The 22,813-nt window shown below is 45.6% G+C and overlaps 1 protein-coding gene across 3 annotated transcripts in view; it reads left to right on the forward strand.

The window, feature by feature from the left end:
* Positions 1 to 10,710, forward strand: part of Tmco3 (transmembrane and coiled-coil domains 3) — a 35,157-nt gene extending 24,447 nt beyond the window's left edge. For all 3 annotated transcript variants that reach the window (XM_060381407.1, XM_021653032.2, XM_021653033.2), the window contains exons 11-14: positions 4,345 to 4,495; positions 8,144 to 8,223; positions 9,003 to 9,152; positions 10,080 to 10,710. In XM_060381407.1, coding sequence (XP_060237390.1) covers positions 4,345 to 4,495; positions 8,144 to 8,223; positions 9,003 to 9,152; positions 10,080 to 10,193 — 495 coding nt within the window. In that variant the 3' untranslated portion in view covers positions 10,194 to 10,710. The remainder of the gene's footprint in view (positions 1 to 4,344; positions 4,496 to 8,143; positions 8,224 to 9,002; positions 9,153 to 10,079) is intronic.
* Positions 10,711 to 22,813: the final 12,103 nt, after the last annotated feature.

The following is a 22,813-nucleotide window of genomic DNA, read 5'->3' on the forward strand; positions in this document are numbered from 1 at the left end:
CTTTGACTGCTGGTCACCTGTTTACTTGAGAAGTCCTTGAAACATTACAAATGAGAGCGCTTGTTTCATACACATTTTATCCTAGCATGGCCAAACCTATTTGATCATCAAGTACTTTGTAAAAATACAACTTTTAAAAACAAGTGTGTGTCCATGAAAAGGCACATAAGCACATTACTGTCTTAAGCTTCACAAAGGTTTGCATTCTAAATAGCAAGTCTAAGCCTGGTGTGGTTGCACCTGCCTTTAATCCCAGCATTCAGGGAGGCAGAGGCAGGGGGATGGCTGTGAGTTCAATGCCACCCTGATCTACAAAGCAAGTCCAGGACAGCCACAGCTACACAGAGAAAGTCTGTCTCAAAAAACCAAAAAAAAAAAAAAAAAAAGAAAGGAAGGAAGGAAAAAATGACAGCAACAACAAAAACAAACAAGGATTGTGTGGAAGGTCTAGAGGCACCCACGCAAAAGCAGAGGTTATGAGCACACACTTTAACTGTACTGTTCAGCTGCTGCACAACAGTTTTCCCAGGAAAATGAAGGTGTCTGTTCACTCAGAATCCCATGAGTGTTCATAGCACTGGTATTAAAATAGCCAGTTGTCCTCCAAGGTGAGTGGAAAGAAACTGTGGTACTCTGGGGCTGGGGAGACGGTTCAGTTGTTGAAGTGTCAGCCTTGAAAGCACGAGGACCCTAGCATCCATATAGTGTGTGGACCCCCTAGAAAGCCATGTGGTGACAAGTGCCTAATATCCATGAGCTAAGGTGCTGTGGGGCAGACACAGACACATTCCTGGGGCTGCTTGCCATGCAGTCTAGCAGAGCTTCAGTGACATCACATCTGCAAAAATAAACAAGTGAAAAGTGAAAAAGAGAGGGACTGTGATTGCGTCAGGCACCTGATGTTGACCTCCAGCCTCCATAGATGCACATATACACACATAGACACATACACACTAAATAAATAAGTAGAAATGATGGTATATCCATGCTGGGGAATCTGCCCTACATTCAAACTGCTAGGCCACACAAGCCCAGTGTGCCTGCAGAGCATCAGGCAGTGTGGAAGAGTTGTTCCTCAAAGGCTGTGCCTGCCTGAGAGAGTCTGTTTGTATAGTACTTATAAAATAGCAACCTCAGAAACTGAGGGAGGAAGGGAACTCTAGTGTCAGGAGAGGCTGGCGGGCAGCCTGGCCAACCCACTGAGTTAGGCAGGATGCTGCCCGGGAACCTAAGTGCCCCTCCTCACACTGCATGTGTCTGGAGAGCAAAGGTTTCAGTGTTTTGAAAAGGAAATTAACAAATTATTTCTTTACATACGGTATTTTATCACCTTGGGGAAGCACAGGGCTCGCTTCTGTTCTTGATGACTCTTTCAAGAATGTTACTTATTTAAAAATTCCCCCTGTTCTCTCTATTCCAGAGTACTTTCTTTTTGAAAAGTAACATCCCCAGAAGCTGCCCTGTGTGTGGGGGTCGATGTTGCTTTCACCAGGGATAAACCAGGAGGAGTGACTCCTCATTGGCACTCGGTTTTCCCCTCTGGTCAGTCAGCAGTGTTTGCTGGGCGCCTGCTGTGCGGTGCTGAGTGTGACAGGAGGTGCAGGCTTTTAGCACATCAGATGTTCATAATTCACGTCACGGTTCCAGCCAGGGGTCGTGTGAGAGAGCTGCTGCTTGTTGTCTCCCATGGCTTTCCCCTGGGTTTCATTTCTAAGGAGGTGGAATTTCTGGGCTGTGGAATGCACATCTGGTTACCTTGACTTCGAGTCTGGTTCACCCAAAGCCTGATCTGTGTGACATTAACGTTGGTGGGAAGCCAGCTCTTCCACACCCTCCTGATACTTGGTGTTGTCTGTCTTAACCTCAGCCTTTCTGTTCTATGTGTTTGCATACACACAGAGTATAATATGTAATAGATTCAGATTCCCATTCTCTTGGGGCTGCTGGGGTCAACTGTCCTTTTAAGCGATGCAAGAAAGCTGGAATCTGCTCTGGGCTGCCTCTGAATGTCATCTGGTTGTTTCTTATGGGATTGGTGATTTCTTTATTCATCTGTAGGACTTAAAAATATCTTGCCATGTTTTTTTGTCACATTAAAAAAACAGCTGTGAACTTGATCATAACCTTCAGCATTTTAAACATCTCACTGACTGAGGCCCACCGTGAGGAAGGAAGACGCCAAGGCCGATGGGGAGAGTGACAGCTGTCATTTCCAGGCGGAAAGGCTCACGGCCTGAGGTGGTGTGGGCAGTAAGTGTGGCATAGATGCGGCCTCAGATCTCTGTAGCCTGTGTTTGACCAGTGACAAGGGTTAGTCCTGTGCCAACCTAGTTTGTCACTTGTTATGAGTGATGTTTTGCCAGGACACAGCCACACTCACTCATTTCTGTTGTATCTGTAGCTACTTTGGTGCTCATATTAGCTTGGGGTGTTATTACTGAAGAGCCCAGACCAGGTCCCTTAAACAAAAGATAAATCTCTTATGCCTCGGAGTTTCTTTAACAGAAAGAAAACATTCAAAAGCAAACATTCATGAATTCCCTCTCACTGTGCTTGGTGGTCCCCAGCATGCTCACCACGCAGTGCTGTTACCACCACTGACAGCATCAGAGCGCCCTCCTCTGTTCACCCCATCCCCGTAAGCCCCGGTCTGCTTTCCACCGCTATGGACTTGCTGCTTCTTGGTCTTTTTATCTAAGTGGGATCAGACACCATGTGGCTATGAGGGTCACATGTGGAGCACGCCAGTACTTCTGACCATATGGTTACATAGTGTTCTATGCTACACCCGTTCTTGCCAATGTTTTCTTGGCCGTGGCTTGTTCCTAATGACAATTTTTAATAAACTGAGCTGCTTAATTTCAATGTAATCCAATAAGCAAGTGTTTTATTTATGGTTAGCTCTTGCCGTATCCTGCATAGATGTTTGCTACTGTATTGATGTTTGCTACTTTGGAGCCATGGAGATGTTGTGTGTTCTCTTCTGCAAGTATCATTGCTTCACTTTTCCCATCTAGAGTCCACCTGGGGTGTGAGTTCAGTCTTTGGTGTGAGGTAAGGGTTTGTTTCTTACATGTGCTTCTAATGCCATGTGTGTAAAAGAATCCTCGCCCATTGTTGTATAGTGCAGCTTTGTCAGAATCAAATAGCTGTGTTGTGTGTTTGTATGTACATATGTTTGAATTAATTTACACGTGCACTTTTGTAAATACACATGGATGGTGTGTGTGTGTAGTGAGTTGATGTGTGCATGTGTCTTTGCTAATGTGGGGGGGGTTGCTTATGCATGAGTAAGATGTTACTTTGATTTGCTACTGCTTTGCTTCTTAATCCATGCCCGTTCTCACACTTTTGTAACTTGACATCCAGTAGCATTCTGTCCCAAATTTAGCTCTGTGTCAGGATTTTCAGTTTTATTTATGATGTCTTCAGCTTCCTCTTAAGTGTTCAGGTCTAGGCTTTCATTTTTCTCACCTACATAAGTCACTGGCTTCCTAAGTCTGCTGGTCACTTGAGGGAGTATTGGCACCTTCCTGGTCCAGTGTCTGCATCCTCACTGTTGGGTCCTTCTGGTGCCTCAGTGGAATCATGTGTTGGGTATGGAGGTCCTGCCATTTTGTGGCATCTGTGTCTTTGTGTTTGATGTCACCATACATGGTACTTCTTTTTCAAAATGTCTTATATTGGACTGTTGCTATTTGCTGTAGTTTTAGAACATCTTTGCAGTTGTTCGGTTGGTGATGTTCCAGAAGCCAGTCTTGAGCTCTGTACTTAACAGAGCAAGAGTGAAAGAACTGGTTCAGGATGGCCAGCCTTCTATTCCATCTGACGTGGCTCACGTGTTTACATTTCTGTCCTTTCTGGACCAGTGGAAGCTTTCTCTGGTTCTAGTTGCCTGCTGCTGGTTGTCTGTCTATGAGGTTTGGGGTCAGTAAGAAGAATGGTTTTAGTGCTAGAGTATGTATATATGTCTCTTTCCTGATACAGATAAAGAAAACATATTACAAATATTCAAAATAAAGGTTGGAAAAATACCTCATTTAAAATACCTCACAGCGATCTACATGAGTGGCTGTTTGAAATGTTAACTTTTTCCTCCCCAAGTATGGTTAACTCAACCAGTGTTGGTCTCTTGTATATGGTCTTGCTGGCTACTCACGACCCTACTGCCTCAGACAGGAACCTGTGTCTCTGGGGTCATGCTCGGGTACTAGGTTTTCTCTCTGTCCACCGTGACTCTTCGGCTGTGTTGGGAAGCATCTAGCTGTGAGCACTCTCTGACAGTAAGTATCAGACTGGCCAGTACCGTGTGCTCCTGTATGAAGCTGATTCCCTCATCCTCAGGTCACGGAGCTACTGGACGTCTCTATGGAGCTTGGCTGCTTCCTGGCTGGAGCGTTGGTCTCTTCTCAGGGACACATGGTCACCGAGGAGATCATGGCTTACATCGAGCCTATCCGGGACTTCCTGGCCATCATCTTCTTTGCATCCATAGGTACTCCCTCAGTGCTGTAATTCCTTTGATAAGCATGTGACATTTTTGTGTTATGTCTGAATATAAATGCTTGTCTAGAGTCTGAGGAAAAGTCTTATTTTAATAAGAGGGATAATGGGAGGGACAAGGGGGACAAGAATTAGGTGGTTGCTTGTGAGCTTTCATCACTGCAAAGGTGAGAATGTGGGTAACTATTTAAGGTGATCTTCAGGGCCCAAGCTTCCCCCTCAGGTCTCAGTGCCAGGGTCTTTGAGGATGCCATGCAACTGTGGGAATTGAGTGGGTTCTGATCCTAGGAGCTCGAGCAGCAGCTAAGGGAGAGAAGTCTTACGTACCCTGACCTCTCTCTGCTCTCTGCTTTATTGCTGGATGTTCATATGCTTTACTATGGTCTGCAGAATGAGTGCAGGGGGAAGATGTGGAAACTGAAAGCTAGATTTACATAGAAATACAAAAGGCTGTGCATAGCCCTGTCTGTTGTGAAGGAGAAGCGCAAGGTAGAGAGGCCCATGAGGGCTGAAATGAGAGTACTTACTAGCCGCTTTAGTGTTCTGGGTAGGTTTTTTGGCACAAGACATCAGCCAAGTACAGGATGACCCACATAGAACATGACCCGTCTCTTCCCTCACATCTGCACTCTGCTTCACCCTGTGATGCCCACTGAGCATGCTCACAGCCTGCTAGTTCTGATGCACTGGCCTTCTGTTCCCACTGGTTGGTTGGTCCATCCTCACTGAGGCAAGCTCCAAGTTTTATCTGGCCCATTTCCATATTCCCTTAGGTCGCCTGGCTAGTGTGTGCTCACCTTCTATATCTGGGGTCATTGAATATCCATATTTTTGTTTGTTTTTTTCTTTGTTTGTCCCTTGGCTATCCTGGAACTCAGTATGTAGATCAGACTGGTCTCAGACTCACAACGCTCCTGCCTGCCTCTGCCTCCTGTGCTTCGATTAAAGGCGTGTGCCACCACACCCAGTGAGTATCCCAGGACATTTGCCAGCAAGTATGAGTCTGAATAGATATTGTACTTGAAGGGCGGTGAGGAGCAAGGGCCAGGGTGAGGCCCACGGTGAGGAAGGAAGACGCCAAGGCCGATGGGGAGAGTGACAGCTGTCATTTCCAGGCGGGAAGGCTCACGGCCTGAGGTGGTATGGGCAGCAAGTGTGGCATAGATGCGGCCCCAGATCTCTGTAGCCTGTGTTTGACCAGGACAAGGGTTAGTCCTGTGCCAACCTAGTTTGTCACTTGTTATGAGTGATGCTTTGCCAGGACACAGCCACACTCACTCATTTCTGTTGTGTCTGTAGCTACTTTGGTGCTCATATTAGCTTGGGGTGTTATTACTGAAGAGCCCAGACCAGGTCCCTTAAACAAAAGATAAATCTCTTATGCCTCAGAGTTTCTTTAACAGAAAGAAAACATTCAAAAGCAAACATTCATGAATTCCCTCTCACTAGACATGGTCTTGTCAGTGGGACCCACCCCCATGTCCTCACACCTTGGTCACCTTCTATAGACTACTCCAGACAGTGCCCTGTGAAGAAAGTTTCACACTGAGGATGTAGGGCATAGTTCAGTCTATAGCATGCTGCAGTGGTAGATCTGGGGCGAGGTCTCGGTGTCATCTGTGGAGAGGAGAGGACAGGCTGCTGACTGGTACCGTCTGCCAGCCTCATCTGGTTCCATGAGCAAGGCAGCATCTGGGTTTGAGTACTCCAGTACTCCTGGAGGCTGCTAACTGGGACTGAGAAGCTTCTGTGGGGCAGGGCCCAGCAGATGATCATTACACACCAAATGGGATCTGGCTTGGGGGCATCTTGCAGACCTCTGTCTGTGGCCTGGGTATCAGCATAAGGACCACGAGGCTGACCGTGTGCTTCACTTGGCATGTTTTGTTTACCTGCCCCTCAAATCCTTACTTTGAGGTGAGGAAGCAAATACCCTGAGACCAAGAGACCGGTGGGGGCCAGGGGCAGAGCCTGCACAGTTCACCTTACAGTGTATCGAGCGTGTGACGTTCACCATGAGCGCAAACAGCAGCAGCCACTCAACTGACAGCTCACTGTCACTGGTGCTTGAGGCAGAGCTTTCCCATCTCACTTTTGTGTGCGTTCTCACTACTGGCTTGAGTGGATTCTGTCTCCCAGATGTTCCTTCACACATATTTGGGCAAGAAAAAGATTCTGTCCACAGAGCAGAAGGGCTCTGGGTTAGGGACCTAGAGGAGTTCTCAGCCTACAGCTCAGGAACTCCCTGTTGGATGGGCTAAACAGATGGCATCATCCAGGAGAGCCCTCATGACTAGGGTAGGAAGCACAGTATTTCCTGGGAGGGGGAGGGGCTCTCAGGAAAGACTGGGGATGGGAGAGGCCAGACCAATGCCCAGCGTAGGACATTCCGTGGGAGAGAAATGGGTCAGTCTGCAGCTTAGCCTGACCTCCTGTCATTTGGAAAAGAGAGATCTTCCTGTATGGCCTGCAGGTGGAACTCTGAGAAGACAGAGATTAGGTTTCCCAGATGTGTAGGTTGAGCCTATCCCCCGAGGGCTTGGCCTGGGAAATCTCCACCAGCTGTGGTTGTGCGGGGTGGGATGAATGTCACCGTACCACACACTGTTCCTGAACTTAGTTATAACTACATGGATGGGCTATGACACCAAAAACATCTAAACCATGACCTAACCACGAAAGTCTGTGTGGGCTGGTGGTACAGGTCTTGGATGTCCAGGGTTATACAGCCTATAGGACTTATAACCAGGTGGCAAGTGAGACTCCAGGAGCCTGTCATGGGCCTAATAGGACATGAGGAACATTCAGGAATGTTTTAAGGCAGCAGTCTGACCTCTAGGCACAAGCTTTGAGAATAAGTCCCTAAAAGGGAAGCTACACCAGATGGAGCCAAAAGTCAGGAGCCCAAAAAGGGCCCTGATGTACAGCTGGAGAGGCTGGAGGGCCAGGTAGATCCATACCAGAGTCCACACTACCTTGGGGAAGCATTTCCATGTCTCAGGAAAGAGGAAACTGTCTATGGAAAGAATGGGAGCAGTCTTGCATTTGTGTTTGTGAGCAAAACAGAAACTGTGGTCTGTAGGAGCCAAGGCCACAGAGTCTATTGAATGGTTGACTCCAGGGCCAAGAACCCCTGATGGGGAAGAAGGTATCCAGACACTAGCATTTTCCTGAGAAGATAACAAAGCTTTGAGTGGACAGAGATGCTCCCACCTGCAGCCCCCTGTCCTTCTAGAGGCAATGAGAAATGCCTAGGGCAAGGTGCCACACTGTTTCTTTCTCATGTAAGCCAAGTGAGAAATGACATGATGTGGAACAGTCCCGGAGCCTTCCTGTGGCTGCTGTGCACACACACAAGCTGTGTGTGCCTGGTTCAAAGTGTACAGGAGTGCTGGGTCCTGTGCTGTTTGGGGATTCCACTGTATTCTCTGCAGGTATGGCCTGATGGAGGAGGGCTGCTGTGTCTCCCTCTTTGCCTCGAGGAGGGACAGGGTTTTGCCAAAGCATTCAGAAGGACTTGGGTTTTGGTTTAGTTCCTCTATAAGAACTGGTGTGATTAGTGTGCTAGAGCTGTAGAGCTGCAGTTGAGAGGGATCCCACCTCCCTGCTCTGAGGTGCCTCACTTCTCTGTCTCCCACAGGGCTTCATGTGTTCCCCACCTTTGTGATCTATGAGCTGACTGTGCTGGTATTCCTCACCCTGTCCGTGGTCATCATGAAGGTACGAGGCTCTCTCCTAGCAGTCCCAGCTGGTGGACCCATACGGCTCTCCCTCACACAGCAGCACTTCCCCTTGGCCCTCACCTCCAGCCAGCAGCTGCGTAAATCCTGCAGAGCCCCGGTGACCTTTGTGCCTGCACATGCCAGTGTGTGGAGACACTGCTGATCCACACCTTGGCAAAAGCAAGGAGGCAGGTGGTTAGGCTGCTAGGGCGGTGTACTGTTTCAGAACTGAGGTGTTGGGGATTACCAGACGTTAGGATGGGGAGCATCTCCTGGACCACAGACTTGTTCCGGAGAAGTCTGAGGAGTGGTCAGTGCCTCTGTCCTGATGGAGATGTGGATACTTCCAAATGTCCATGCTCATGGCCACAAATTACGGTGGTACCTGTGCTGGTGCTTCCACCAGAGTGTGACTACTTATGGTATCTGGTGAGTCGCTGGTGCAAAGCCTATTCCCAGCTGCTCACCGGAGAACATCTCATGTATGGAACGAATCTCTGTCTTGAGCAGTTAATATTTAATGCTATTGATCCTGCTTGCTGGGGAAAGGCTTATTTCTGTCAATGAATCCAAACCTCTTATTTGCCTTTTTGTTACATATGAATTTCAGATAGCATCTGTTTATTTTGTGCCTTCGGATATGTGATGCCACAGTGTACTCTCCCACCGGGTTTGTGACGAGGAGCCGTTGATGTTTTCCATCTAGGCTCTGTATTCTGAGAGGAATTTTGTCTGGCTTTTGGTCATAAGTAGTGACTGGATAAACTGTTCTTCCAGTTTGTATTGGCAGCGCTGGTCCTGTCTCTCATCCTGCCGAGGAGCAGTCAGTACATCAAGTGGATTGTATCTGCAGGGCTGGCACAGGTCAGTGAGTTCTCCTTTGTCCTGGGGAGCCGAGCACGGAGAGCAGGCATCATTTCAAGAGAGGTGAGTCTAATTTGACAGAAGTGAGTGCCTGTGGAGCACACTGAATGCTTCAGTGCAAACATTCTGGCACAGAGAGAACATCCTCCCCGACCCCCGACTCCCACCATTGCTGACCTGGTAGTCCAGACACATCAGGCCTCAGGGACCACAGCATGCTCTCAGTGGACACTGAGCTAGCCTGGAAGAAAGCCTTTGGTGGGAGTCACGAAAGCTGGACCTGGCTGCTTCCTTTTCATATGCTGTTCAATTTCTTAGGTGAAAATTGTTAATCCTGCTGTTGTCTTTTATATTTTCTATTTGATCTTAGCCAAAAGGCCAAGAAGTGATGTCATTATCTTTTACAGTAATTATAATTAACAGGCCTGTAGTTCCTGTGGTGGGCCTTGAACCCACAATCAAAGCTCCCACTGACAAACAGGGAGGCCTGTAGAGCGTCTGCAGTTCAGTGGTTGTCTCTGTGTAAGGAATATGAGGAAGCAGCAGTGACAGGGACACAGTGAGAGCGCTGTAGAGACATCTCGCATGAATGAGGAATCATTGAACCCGATGCAGAGTTGCGCTGTGGGGAAGGGAGGGATGCAGGCTGAGTTCCTCTGACGTGTGTGGGGCCATGGAGGTTTCACCCTCAGGCCAGCAGAGAAACCAGGCTGCTACCCCGAAGCCTGTCAGAACTGACCTCAGCTTCCCATCAATGGCGGAATCCCAGCTCTTCCATTGCAAATGTCCTCTCACCTGTGGCGGCACTCATAGCCTCACCTCTCTGTAACGGTGCTCGAGCTTCCGGTTGACAGTGTACCCCCGACACTCAGTGGGAGCACACTGTCAGCATGTGTGTCCTCAGGAACTGCAGAAGCTCCTCGCTGAGACGTGCGGCTGTAGGCTTTACCTTCTGGCGCTCTTGTGACCGTGCCCATTTGCCTGTTGCAGGTATACCTCCTTATTCTAAGCGTGACCACCCTTAGCCTCTTACTCGCGCCGGTGCTGTGGAAAGCAGCCATCACAAAGTGTGTGCCGAGACCAGAGAGGAGGTCAAGTCTCTGACAGCAGCAGATGATGGCGGACTGTGGGGTGGGGATCCTTCACGGGGGTTGCGCTTCCTGAGGTGATCTGTTGTGCACCTCCCCGCTGTCCTCCCCTCAGAGACAGGAACACTGACAAAGAGGCAGTGTACTCGTGTTTGCTTGCGTTTTCAAAAAGCTCTCCTGTCATGTTTAAGAATTTTCCAGAGTAATTTATTTGCAGTCAGTTGATTATATACAGAGTTTTAACACTGCATTTTACAATCACCTGAACTATTTTGCCTGGATGTGCCTTTTTTAACAAAAATTATTAACTTCCTCTTGTTAATTCATCAGCTCATGATTTTTTGGCAAAGAAGAAAAATGAAAAAGCCTTTTTATTTATTGTACAATTACAGTCTGTTGGTCAAGTGTTTGTTATTAAACATGATGGTGATGGGAGATTTTATTTTTGAGCTAGGGAACTTACTTTTGATCTTTAAAGTCTCCATGTCCTCTTGCCTCTTGTAACTATTTTAAATAAAACATTTTCATGTTGATTTTTATTGGTTTTACTTTTAAAATAATTGAGTTTGAATCACAAGAGTATATATTCTTAAAGACCATTTATGATCAGGGCATAATTATTTGAAACTTACTGAGAATCTCATATTTAAAAAAAAAAATTTTTTTTGTGGTGTTTTTCCTGCATGTGTATCTGTGTGAGGGTACCAGATCCGCTGGGACTAGAGTTACAGACAATTATGAGCAGCCATCTGGGTGTTGGAAACTGAACCCAGGTACTCTGGAAGAGCAGCTGGTCTCCTAACCACTGAGCCATCTCTCCAACCCCTGAGAATATCATTTTAAAAAGATGCATTTTTATGGTGTTTTGCCTGCATGTGTATCTGTGTTTAGATTTTTGGTGTTGAACTAATCGTTGCACAAAATCTAGCCAATCTTATATTTAATTTTTTATTTATATGCATATGTGCATATGTGCTGCATGTATGTACATATGTATGAATATATTATACCACATGTGTTCCTGGTGCCTGAGGAGGTCAGATGCCTTGGAACTTGTCATGGATGGTTGTAGGGCACTGTGTGGTTGCTGGGGACTGACCCTGCATCCTCTACAGGAGCAGCAAGTGCTCTAAACTGCTGAGCCATCTCGTCAACCCCATCCAATTTTTTTTTAATGTAGTTTTTTTTTTTTTTTTTTAGACAGGGTTTCTCTGTGTATCCTTGGCTGTCCTGGACTCGCTTAGTAGACCAGGCTGGCCTTTTTTTTTTTTTTTAAAGGTTTATTTATTATTTATACAACATTGTGCCTGCATACCAGATCTTACTATAGATGGTTATGAACCACCATGTGGTTGCTGGGAATTGAACTCAGGACCGTTGGAAAAACAGTGAGTGTTCTTAACCTCTGAGCCATCTCTCCAGTCCCGAGGCTGGCCTTGAACTCATAGAGCTCCACCTGCCTCAGCCTCCCAGAGTGCTGGGGTTCAGGCGTGCACCACGTACCTGGCACCATCCAGTGTTTTTTACAAGCATCATTCATACATCATCAATCATTCTTAAAGACCAAATAAATGGATTTTAAACATGTTTACATTGGAGTCTAAATGATATTGTCTAGTTATCAGACACCCTAGAAATGAAGACCTGGGCCTTTGCTAGGGCTTCCTTGTGGGCATAGACGGTCTCTTTGTGATTCTGAACAGACCTGTGACTATATGAACTGTGGGGAACTGGAATTTACTTTTTAGGTTTGAGGCTAAGAAGCACAAGGCTGTGGGAGGAAGGCGCTGTCCTGCTTCCGGTATGGTGCCCTGGGGCTGCATGCTGCACAGGGGATCTCAAGTAGAGAAGAGCAGAGGAGGAGCCCACTCCAGAAGCTTGTTGACATCTTAGCTAATCCGTCCGTGAGGGTGGGTGTTCTCTGATTTAAACTTTCCTGGCCCTGCCTCCCAACACTGTAGTATTGGAGATTAACCTTATAACACCTGAACTTTGGGTACAGAAAGATTCACACATAGTAGGTACTTTATTTTTCAGTTGCGTACATTTCCTATTTTAGTTGACAGTTATATATATGTATACTGTACAATATAGCTGTTAGTTTAAAAAAGAATTTCTCTGCAAATACTGGTTTTTAGAGCAGGACAAACTGACCATTGTACTCTGAGGTAGAGGGACAGAGTCTTAGATGGGACTATGTGTTATATATGCACATATGGATTAAAGTAGTGCAGATTAAACCATTGAACTCAATTGGAATAGACTGTGCCTTCTCTTGAATGGAGAGCAATATAAATATGGGCTTTTAGGCAATGGTGTTACTCTTCTTTGAGTCATCAGACTGCTGGTTCCATCCCCCTGCCCATGTGCTTGGGGTATGCTAAAGGAGCAAGACATCCTGGCACAACTGCTGGCTAGAAGTGACTAGAATGTTTGTGACATCTGAAGAAGGCAGAGATTGCTCAGAGAGACTTGCCTGGGAAGGGGCAGTGTGGGGGGATCCAGAAGAGAGAACTCAGGGAGATCAATCTTGGTGCCTTCCAAGAGCTTTGTCATCCGCTGAGAGGGGCCTGTGCTTTGGAGTAAAATGCATTCATGGAGTTTTTGCTGTGGTAAAATGCTGCAAAGGTGTGGAGGCAGATGCACCCAAGATACTGTGTTTCTAGAAGATGAGGTAGCAGTCGGAGAGGGAAGTATGTTTGGTTTCTCTGCCTTTCACCAGCCCACATCAATCTTGAATAGCCTACATACTGCACACTGGTCAAGCCAGGGCTGGATAGATTCAGAGTTAGGGATTTCTTTCTGTCACCCACTCGGGCATGTCTGGGGTAGCTGAGGGAGTGGAGCCTTCCTGAAGTTGGTTTCAGAAAAGCGAAGACACTTGGAATACTTGGAGACCCCATTAAGAAGATGACAGGGAGGAAAGATGTGTGCAGACAGGCCTGGGAGAAGCTGACTTCAGAATGAAATATAGAGGAAAGAAGATGGCTGTAGTCACATTCCTCCTGTGTTTCTGGGGCCCGATGATGGCAACACGAGCCCTCACAAAGGACTTCCTGTTCCTGGAGGGGAAGGCATGATAGGTGGAGCTGCAGCTAGCACCTCTAGGTAGGAAGGAGGCAAAGCCCAGAACAGGACTGTGGCCTGGAGGAACAATGCTGCTTTACACAGGAAGAAGTGGAGGTGAGGGACTTAGACCATTCCCTGGCGGGGAATTACCGTGTGATGCTGTCAGTGGGCACAGGTTATCCCAGCTGGACACAGATAGCGTGTGATTTTAAATTGTCCTATCCTGATAGTGTTGAACTTGTATTGGGGACTTTTTTTCCAAAAATTTTCTTAAATTATTCTTAAATGGTAGATTAAAAGGCACATTACAGAGTATGTTGTTGTTTTGTTTTTTGAGACAGGGTTTGAGACAGCCCTGGCTGGCCTGGAACTCACTTTGTAGACCACACTGGTCTCAAAGTCAGAGAGATCCTCCCGCCTCTGCCTCCCAAGGGATTAAAGGCCAGTGCTACCACACCGAGCTAGCTTTTAATTGTGTGTGTGTGTGTGTGTGTGTGTGTGTGTGTGTTTTCGAAACAAGGTTTTTCTGTGTGGCTTTGGCTGTCCTGGACTCATTCTGTAGATTAGGCTGGCCTCAAACACATAGAGATCCACTTGCCTCTGTCTCCCCAAGTGCTGGGATTACAGGTGTGCACCACCACACCCGGGTCTCTTTTTATATTTTTGTGTACATTGGTGTTTTGCCTGTATGTGTGTCTGTGTGAGGATACCAGATTCCTTGGAACTGGAGTTATAAGCAGTTGTGATCTGCCATGTGGGTCCTGGGTGTTGAATGAAGGTCCTTTGTAATTGCAGAGAGGTGCATTACAGAATTAAGACATCAGAGACCTAGAAGGAAACTTGCCCAGAGCAAACCGGATTGTTTGCCCAAGCAGACTGCATGTGGAGGCTCACTGGCAGGGCTGGATGTCTGTGCCTCAGCCAGTGTGTACTAACATTGTGAAGAACCAGACTTGCTATGGGTCCTGCAAGACTGTCAGGTTTCACCTTCTTGCTCATTTCAGCTGAGTAACAGTTGGTCTGTTTGACCCAAAAAGTACACAGGACAGCTCTGTGGGAGCTAAATTTCAGCGTTGAATGACAATTGCCTGTACACTTGGAAGATTTTCAAACAGATACCTTTGGGTAGCCATATCCCCCATCTCCCAAACCCCAATTCTCTAACTTCCCCCTCCCAACGCGCACACACAAGTTGATCTGGGAGTTTACCTAAAACCAGTTTCCAGTACCTCACATGCCTCATGATTAAAAAAACAAGTGCCGAGTGAGGGCACAGTGTAGGAATTTCTTAATTGTTTTTGCTTGATATTTCCCTGCAGTGGGTTTTTTTTTTTTTTTAAATCTATGAGAATGTATAAATATGGCCTTGACTTTGCTGCCCAGGTGTCAAGTAGAACAGTGATTCTATTTTCAACTTTCAAGCATGCATTTGACCCAATTATCAGGTCTGAAATACCTTCATGTTTGCTAGTTAGGATAAAACCTAATTTTGAGATAACATCTTGCAATTACTTTCCTTTAGTACCAGTGTTCTCACCATCTATATTTTCTGTGACCCAGCCATTTTAGACTGAGTACACACAAAAACATTCTCACTCCCTTTCAAAGGAGGTTTGAAGTTTCTGATAAAACCAAGCCTAGTTTTACCTTCCAATCCAGCAGTTATCTTTTCTGGCATGTACCCATGTGAACTGAGACTTATGTCCATAGAACAATCTGCACGTGGTGGTTTAGAGCAGAGTTTCATAATTGCCAAAACTCAGCCCAGAATCCTTCAGTGAATCAGTAATTTGTGGTGCATCCAGAGAGTGAAACCTGCAGCACCAAAAAGATGGGCAGTCGAGTTGTGAATGTACCTAAGGGAACTTTAAATGACATAAAGTGAAGAGACTGATTAAAAAATATTGCATCCTTTGCAGACTGTCTCATTTCACCTATATGACATTCTGAAAAAGACAAAACCATTGGGACAGTGGCTGTGGGGCCTCAGGAAGTGTTGTGAGAGGGTGGACGGGGATCAACAGAACACAGAGGACTTTTAGGGCAGTGGATAGTTTGAATGAAACTCTTAAGTATGATTTAGAGGTGGTTCCATGCCAGGATGGCTTTTTCCAAACTCAGAGTGTATAATAACAAGATTAGCACCTGTCAGGCATGGTGGTTAATCCCAGCACTCTCGAGGCTGAGGAGGGAGATCTCTGTGCCTTTGAGGCCAGTCTGGTTAGATCGCCAGTGCCAGAGTAGCATACTGACACACTGTCTCAGAAAAAAACCAAACTAACCAACCAACCAAACAAACAAACAAACAAAAACAATCAAGAGGAGAACCTGATACAAACTATGAACTCTGAGTGATAATTATAAATCATTATATAGGACCACACCTAGCTCATAAAAAAACCAGATTGCCAAGTTGTAGCAAAAAATGCTGAGACTTTTTATTGAGGTATCATGGAACCTGTAGGACAGTTTAAGCATGATGGCCAACATAACAGCTTGTCCCCAAACCCATCATGGTGGCTTATATTCATACTTTCATTTAAATTTTTTGCCTCTTTTTTATTTTTTGGTTTTGTTGGTTTGGTTTGGTTTTCAACACAGGGTCTCTCTGTGCTGGAGCTCACTTTGTAGAATCCAGGCTGGCTTGGATTCAGAGATCTGCCTGTATCTGCCTCCTGAGTGCTATGACTAAAGGTGTGTGCCACCCCCACCCCGGGGAGGCTTTGTGTTTTAAACCTGAATCCCAGCAGCACCCAGAGCACGCTTGGCGTTCTCCATCAAACTGTACTTTGTGAAGCACTGTGCAGAAGGGTTGTCTCTGATACTTGGCTAGTCTTCTCTCTGGTTGTTCTTAGATTCTCTTCCTCTGTGTTTGTCTATGTCCTAAGCCACTCCTACCCATATTTAGGACCCATGATCCTCTTACAAATCTGAATTAATTTTAATCGATTTCTTTCATATTATTATAAACTATGTTTAGAATATATTTCCAATAGATTGTTGTTATAAAGAAGTAGAAGCTGTGCTATTTATTTATTTGCAACACTGGAGTAGGAACCCAGGGGCTCACGTAAGCTTGGCAAGTGCTCCACCATCGACTCACACTCTGGCTCTCTGAACAGATCTTATATCCACAGAAACTGCTAAGTTTACCGATTAACTATAGTAGATTTCTTCATTCCCCACATGGGCAGTCACAGCTGAGAGCAAATATGTCTTCCTATTTGATATTTATGCCTTTCAATTCATTTTCTTATCTTTTAAAGCTTTTTTGGTAGTCTTACCCACGTTGTGTTGGTGTGGGTGTGTTGCAGATGTGAGGGTCAGAGCGTGGCATGCCTTGGTGCTTGTGGGCAGTCACAGGACAGCTTTCATGATTCTCTTCTTTCTTCCATCGTGTAAGACAGGGTCTCCCTGTCGTTTCTGATGCTCCCGCTCATTATGCCCAGGGCTAGCTTGCCTGTGAGCTTCTTGGAGTTTTCCTGTCTCTACCTCCCATCTCCCCACAGGAGAGCTAGGACTACAGACACAGATTGCTGCATCTGGCTTTTCTGGGGATCGAACCCCTGACTTCATAGAGTCAGGCTTGGGCAGGTAACATTTTTTACCCACTATTGTTGCCAGCTCCCTCCTTTTTTGTCTTTTTGAACTGTTTATGACATACTGATTAATGCTTTATAGAAATGAAATGTTAGTCCAGTTAGTTTGCAAAAGTCCAAGTATAGAGAAGTCGAATCATAAAATAACCACATTCCAAGCAAATATTATGCTTTATGTGAAGCATTTGGAAATAAATTTTCAGTCTCATGACACTATACCTAATTTCATCACTCTCTTGTAAGTATGAGAATAATGTTATCCTATGAAAATACCATTATTATACCTGTTTACCCTTGATAGCTTTGAAAAAGTTGTATTGAATATAATTAATTAAATAATTGGTATAACAGTTAAATTCACTCATTTAATGTGTAAATTGGGTTTTAGTATATTTTCAACTTCTGAAAACTTTGGTACAAATATATGTGTAAAGCTTATCTTTTGTTTTGTTTTGAGGCAAGGTATCTCCTGGTAGCCCTGGCTATGCTGGAACTCACTGTGTAGACCAGGCTGGCCTTGAATTCAGAGAGACCTGCCTGCCTCTGTGTCTCAGGTGCTGGGTAAAGGCATTTACTATCAGGCCCAGGCAAAGCTTATCATTTTAAGTGTACAATTTACTAGTGTTAATTTACAGTGTTGTATAAACATTATTGTCATTTGTTCCTAAAACATTGTCATCATTGCAAACAAAAATTCTGTAATTATAAGGAGTGATTACACGTTTCTTGCTTCTAACAATGCTAGTGTTTCCTGAATTTACCTATTCTAGTGGACTTACACAGTTTTTATCCTTTTGTGTCTGGCTTATTTTACAGTATGTTGTTTTCAGGCTCCATCCATGTTGTAGCATGTATTAGAATTCCATTCTTTGATATGGCTGAGCCTGTTATGTGCAAATATCCCATCTTGTTTATTCCTCCATTTGTCAAAAGACAAAAGCAAATAGATGATACTTAAATCATCAAGATGGAAGTGATTTGTTCCTTAAAAGACCAGGGAACATTTTAAGTTCTGAAAGAAAAACAAAACAAAAAACAAAAAACAAACAAACAAAAAAACCCAACAAACTTTGCCAATGACAAAACCTATAGTTGGCAAAGCTGCTCTTTATAAGTAAGGGATGTGGAAGCTGGAGAGACGGCTCATTGGTTAAGGGCATTGGTTGCTTTTCCAGAGGACTAGAGACCCCCGAGGTGGCACACAAGTGTCTGTAACTCCAGCTCCAGATTGCAGACCCTCTTCTGACCTCTGTAGCTGCCTGTGCACACGTACACAGGCATCCAAATATACACATAACATTCAAAAATAAGGTAGATGATAGGACATTCTCCAGAATACAATTAAAATGCTGAGGAACTTTGGAGTTGGTTGTTGTTGTTGTTGTTTGGCTTTTCAAGACAGGGTTTCTTTGTGCATCCCTGGCTGGCCTGAAACTCACTCTATAGACCAGGCTGGCCTGGAACTCAGAGATCCACCTGCCTCTGCCTTCAGAGTGCTGGGATTAAAGATGTACACCATGACTACCCAGCGTGGCTTGGTCTTCTGAATTAAAAAAATATCTATATGTATGGGTGTATGTGCGCCACAGGTATGCCTGGGGCCCTGATGGTCAGGACATTGAAATCCTTGGAACTGGCATTGCAGATAGTTGTGAGCCACCATGTGGGTTCTGGGGATGGAACCCAGGCCCTTTGGAAGAGCAGTAGTGCTCCTGACTCCTGAGCCATCTCTCCAGACTCACGTGGTTTGATGTTAACTCCATTTTTTTTTTTTTTTTTTATTCTTTTGAGATGGATAGTCTTAAGTCCAGGTCGGTCTGGAAGTCATTTTGTAGCCTAGGCTGTCCCTGAATCTCCTGTACCAAATCCCCAAATGTGAGAATTTCTGCTGTGGGCTACCATACCTGGCTTTTTATTCTTTTTCTAATAGAATTTAAAAGAGAAATGTGTGAAACATAAATTTGTTAGTGGGCAAATACATATAAATGTGTAAATGATTAAGATCAACTAAAACACAAATTGGCGGAATGCTATAAAACAGATCCCAGTATCCACCATCTGTAACAGACTTAAGATCTATGAGCACACAATGGCTGAAAGTGAAAGGCTGGAGGTCAGTGCGAATAGCAAGCACAAGAGGATGAGAGTGGTTGTGCCGGGGCTAAGACAGATAGGCTTTATGTCATAAACTGCCACAAAAGAGAATGAAAGCCATGTTGTGAAAGGTCAGTTGCTAAAAGAGCCAATTCACCTAGGCACTGTAACAATCACGAATATGTAAGCTCGAAGTGCCACAGCTCCCAAGAAGAGCAAACAGAGCAGAAGGGAAAGGCACACAGGTTTAGAATAACAGTTCAGGTCTTCATTACTCACTTCATAACTGCAAACAACTAGGCTGAGAAATGAACTCGCCAGCACTCTGGATCCAGCAAGCTGGTACACAGCGCACTGGCCAGTGGCTGAAAGAACAGCTTTGTTCTTAAATCTCAGAGGACACCCTCCAAGGAGGGGCAGCGTCCCTCACTAACATTTCCTAAACTTTCTGATGTAAATAGCGCTGATTGGCCAGTGAGCTCCAGAGCCTGTCTCTTCCCCACCCCAAGCACAGGTTACAACCCTGTGCCACCCTGTGAGGCCTTTTATATGAATGCTGGGGTCACTCTTCCACAGGAAGCTTTCTTTACTCCCTGTGCTGTCTCCTCAGCCCCCATGATGTAAATTTTGATTGTCAACATGTCTGACTTAGGAAATGCCTAGGATATTAGTGAAGCATACCTCTGGGCTGTCTAAGGGCATTCCCAGATACCTGAGGGCTCTGGCCTAGTCAGTGTTACTCCCTCAGTGGAGTCATGAATATAGGCTGTGGGGCCTAGTTCTAGGAAGCAGCCACTGCAGACATGTCCTTTGGGGTAATCTCATCTTGACTCCTTCCTGTATCCCTGCTGTATAACACGTCGTGGGGAAAAAAAAAATCTTCTTATCCCAGATAGAGAACTGAGCACAGAGCAAAATAAGGTTACCACTATAATCCAAGCTGGTGAACCAGTATTATTGGAGTTGCCTCTAGGCATTTGAGTGAGGGGTTACACACAGGAGCAGAAATGAGCCCGTAGCGGCATGGAGGTCCCTGTGCTCACAGACATGCATTAGGGGAACCTGGAATGTTAAACACAAAGGTTATTCCTTCCAGGGAAGGACTGTAAAACCTGTTTTACACCCAGAAGGCTGGAGTGGACGTGCTTTCTGGCCTGTTGACCTTTGCACAGTCTGAGACCACAGACTTCCCAGCAACAGACCATCCCCCCCCTCCTCCAGTTATAGACTGGTTTCTCTCAGGCAATCCAAGGAACCCATTTTTATGGAAGGTGTCACGTGTACCCTACAAAGAACTTCCTTGTCACCACGTCTGATGTGTACTTAGCTTGCTTGGTTCCTCAAAGATTTAGGTGTGCTTTGTTGTGTGGGATTGAGTCAATCTGCACAAGAAAAGTTTTCATCAAGTTGTTCTGTGTTTCAATACTCCTAAAATAAACCGCTCCAGACTTGGCTACTGAGTCATGTCAAGCTGAACTGCCTTTTTGCCTCCCAAGGCTCACCTCTGTGTTGCCTATGAGGGACCCCCTCACCAGCCCCCAAGACCCGAGGAGAGCTGCATCACCAAAGGCCCCCAAGAGACAGGTCATGAAAACTGGAAACCTAGGGCTCCTTTGCACAGCTTGCAGGGGCATTCCAACTGGTTGACATGTGTATTTTCCAGGTAGCTCCCTTGATCATGGTCTTTTCTAGACAGCTGGGCTTATCTGAGGCTGTCTCCCAGCAGTCCTTACTGCTTATATAAGTTGGGGAGGGAGGATCCTAGTACAAGTACTCTCAGGGACTTCCTGAAGCTCTGGAGTGGTTTACTTCCTGATATGTTTTTAAAGATTTTTTTTAAGTATTTTTTTTTAAGATTTATTTATTATGTATAGAATGCTCTGCCTGCAGGCCAGAAGAGGGCACCAGATCTCATTATAGATGGTTATGAGCCACCATGTGGGGTGCTGGGAATTGAACTCAGGACCTCTGGAAGAGCAGACAGTGCTCTTAACCTCTGAGCAATCTTTCCAGCCCCCCTCCCTTTTCTGATATTTTATTCTGTTCTTGTTTGTTTCATGCATATGGGTGTTTGACCTGCATGTATGTCTGTGCCACATGTGTATGCAGTATTGAGAAGGTATCAGATGCCCAGGGACTGGGGTTACAGACAGTTTGAGCTGCCATGTGGATACTGGAGAATCACACCAGGGTCCTCTGGAAGAGTAACCAGTGCTCTCAACCACTGAGCCATCTCTCCAGCCCCAAGTTTCATTCTTTAAAAATGTGTACTAAGTGTTTTGCCTGCATGTAATGTATGTGTACCATATGTATGCCTGGTGCCTAGAGGTCAGAAGAGGGTGCCAAATCTCTTGGACCTAGAATTACAGATGGTTATAAGCTGCCATGTGGGTGCTAGGAACCAAAGCCCAGGTCTTTTCAAGAACAGCAAGTACTTTTACCTGCGGAGCCATCTCTCCAGCCTCTACTTCCTGAGTCTTCAGGTGCCTCCCTTGTGAACACAAAGAACCTTCTCTCCAGGATGGATGTGCTCTACAACCTCCCATTTCTCTGCCTGCCTCCTGTGTGTGAGGCCATGAAGAACAGCTCTCCCCTGCCACCTTCTTCTTCCACCGTCATATTCTGTGCACATGCTTGGGGCCAAATGACCATAAATCGAAACTTCTGAAACCGTAAGCCAAAATAAATCTTTCCTCACTTCAACTGGTTCTGTCTGGGATTTTTTTTCATAGCTAAGAGTAACTAGTGTACATACTGGAGAGTGTGTCTTATCAGGAGTACATTTATTGTAGTGCTTCCTGGTTACTCAGCATTCAAGACACAAATCTGTCTACCACAAATTATAAGCAAAAACCAGGAATTTAATCCATCTTAAGATGCTTTCCCCAAACAGCCCACCCGTGTCATGTGTTCTCTGGCACCACTGTTCTGGTCACATCTGACTGTCCTTCACTCACCACCAGCTTCTAACTCCTGTCAACCTGGCTTCCAGAATTCTGCCTCCTCCACTGAATTGAGCTAATTGCTCTCTGAAATGACTGCACGTTGGAGGCTGTTGCATGTAAAGTCATTCCTTGTAGTTAAGAAACCCACTCTTGTGGGTGCAACTTCCCACCGTAGAGGCAGGATGGTGTTTTATTTTTGCTTTCTTGTTACCCAGGGTAGAGGAGGGGAGCTGAAGAATTGGAGGACTCCTGGCCTTTTGAAGGTGTCCATGCATGACTTCCATTCTGACACGAAGAACCAATGTTAATTAGATGCTTGGCAGTTTAAGGAGGGACTTAACTGAAGTGGTAGGAGCAGGTGTAGTCAGCATAAAGGTGGTTAATTGTAAAGCCATGCAAGACAGGGGTGTCCAGTAATAATATGTTGCATATTACCAAGTGAGGCCTTTGGTCTGTGCTCCTCAAAGCTCTTCATAGCTGTTAATTAGCCCGGCGCTTGGTACAACTCTGACCTCCATATTACTAATCAGCCAGCTGGGGTCACTTTATCCAGATACACACAATCAGGCAAGGAGAAGATTCTCCAGTGCTAGTAATCCTAGCCCTTACATGCCCAAAGTTTATGGGATGGACTGGTAGATCCAGAGGCTCACATCTCTATTCCCTGAGAGCCAAGGACCTATTGCTGCAGGCTTTAGAAGCCAGAGACTTAGAGCTCGAGATACTGAAGCTGGAGGCTTATAGATTATTCTGGGCTTTAACCACAAGCAGCCACAATACTCTGCAGCTCTTGTAACCCTTAGCTTTCCTCAGCAGCAATGGGCAGTGTCTGCTGGTGCTGTTCTCTGCATGGGTGTTGGGAACTTGTGTGACTACATTGCAGCTTTCTGTCCTAGAGTAAGACTGTTACCACACATGGCTTGCCAGCT

Source organism: Meriones unguiculatus, chromosome 4, assembly GCF_030254825.1.
Source record: "Meriones unguiculatus strain TT.TT164.6M chromosome 4, Bangor_MerUng_6.1, whole genome shotgun sequence".
Lineage (NCBI taxonomy): Eukaryota > Metazoa > Chordata > Mammalia > Rodentia > Muridae > Meriones > Meriones unguiculatus.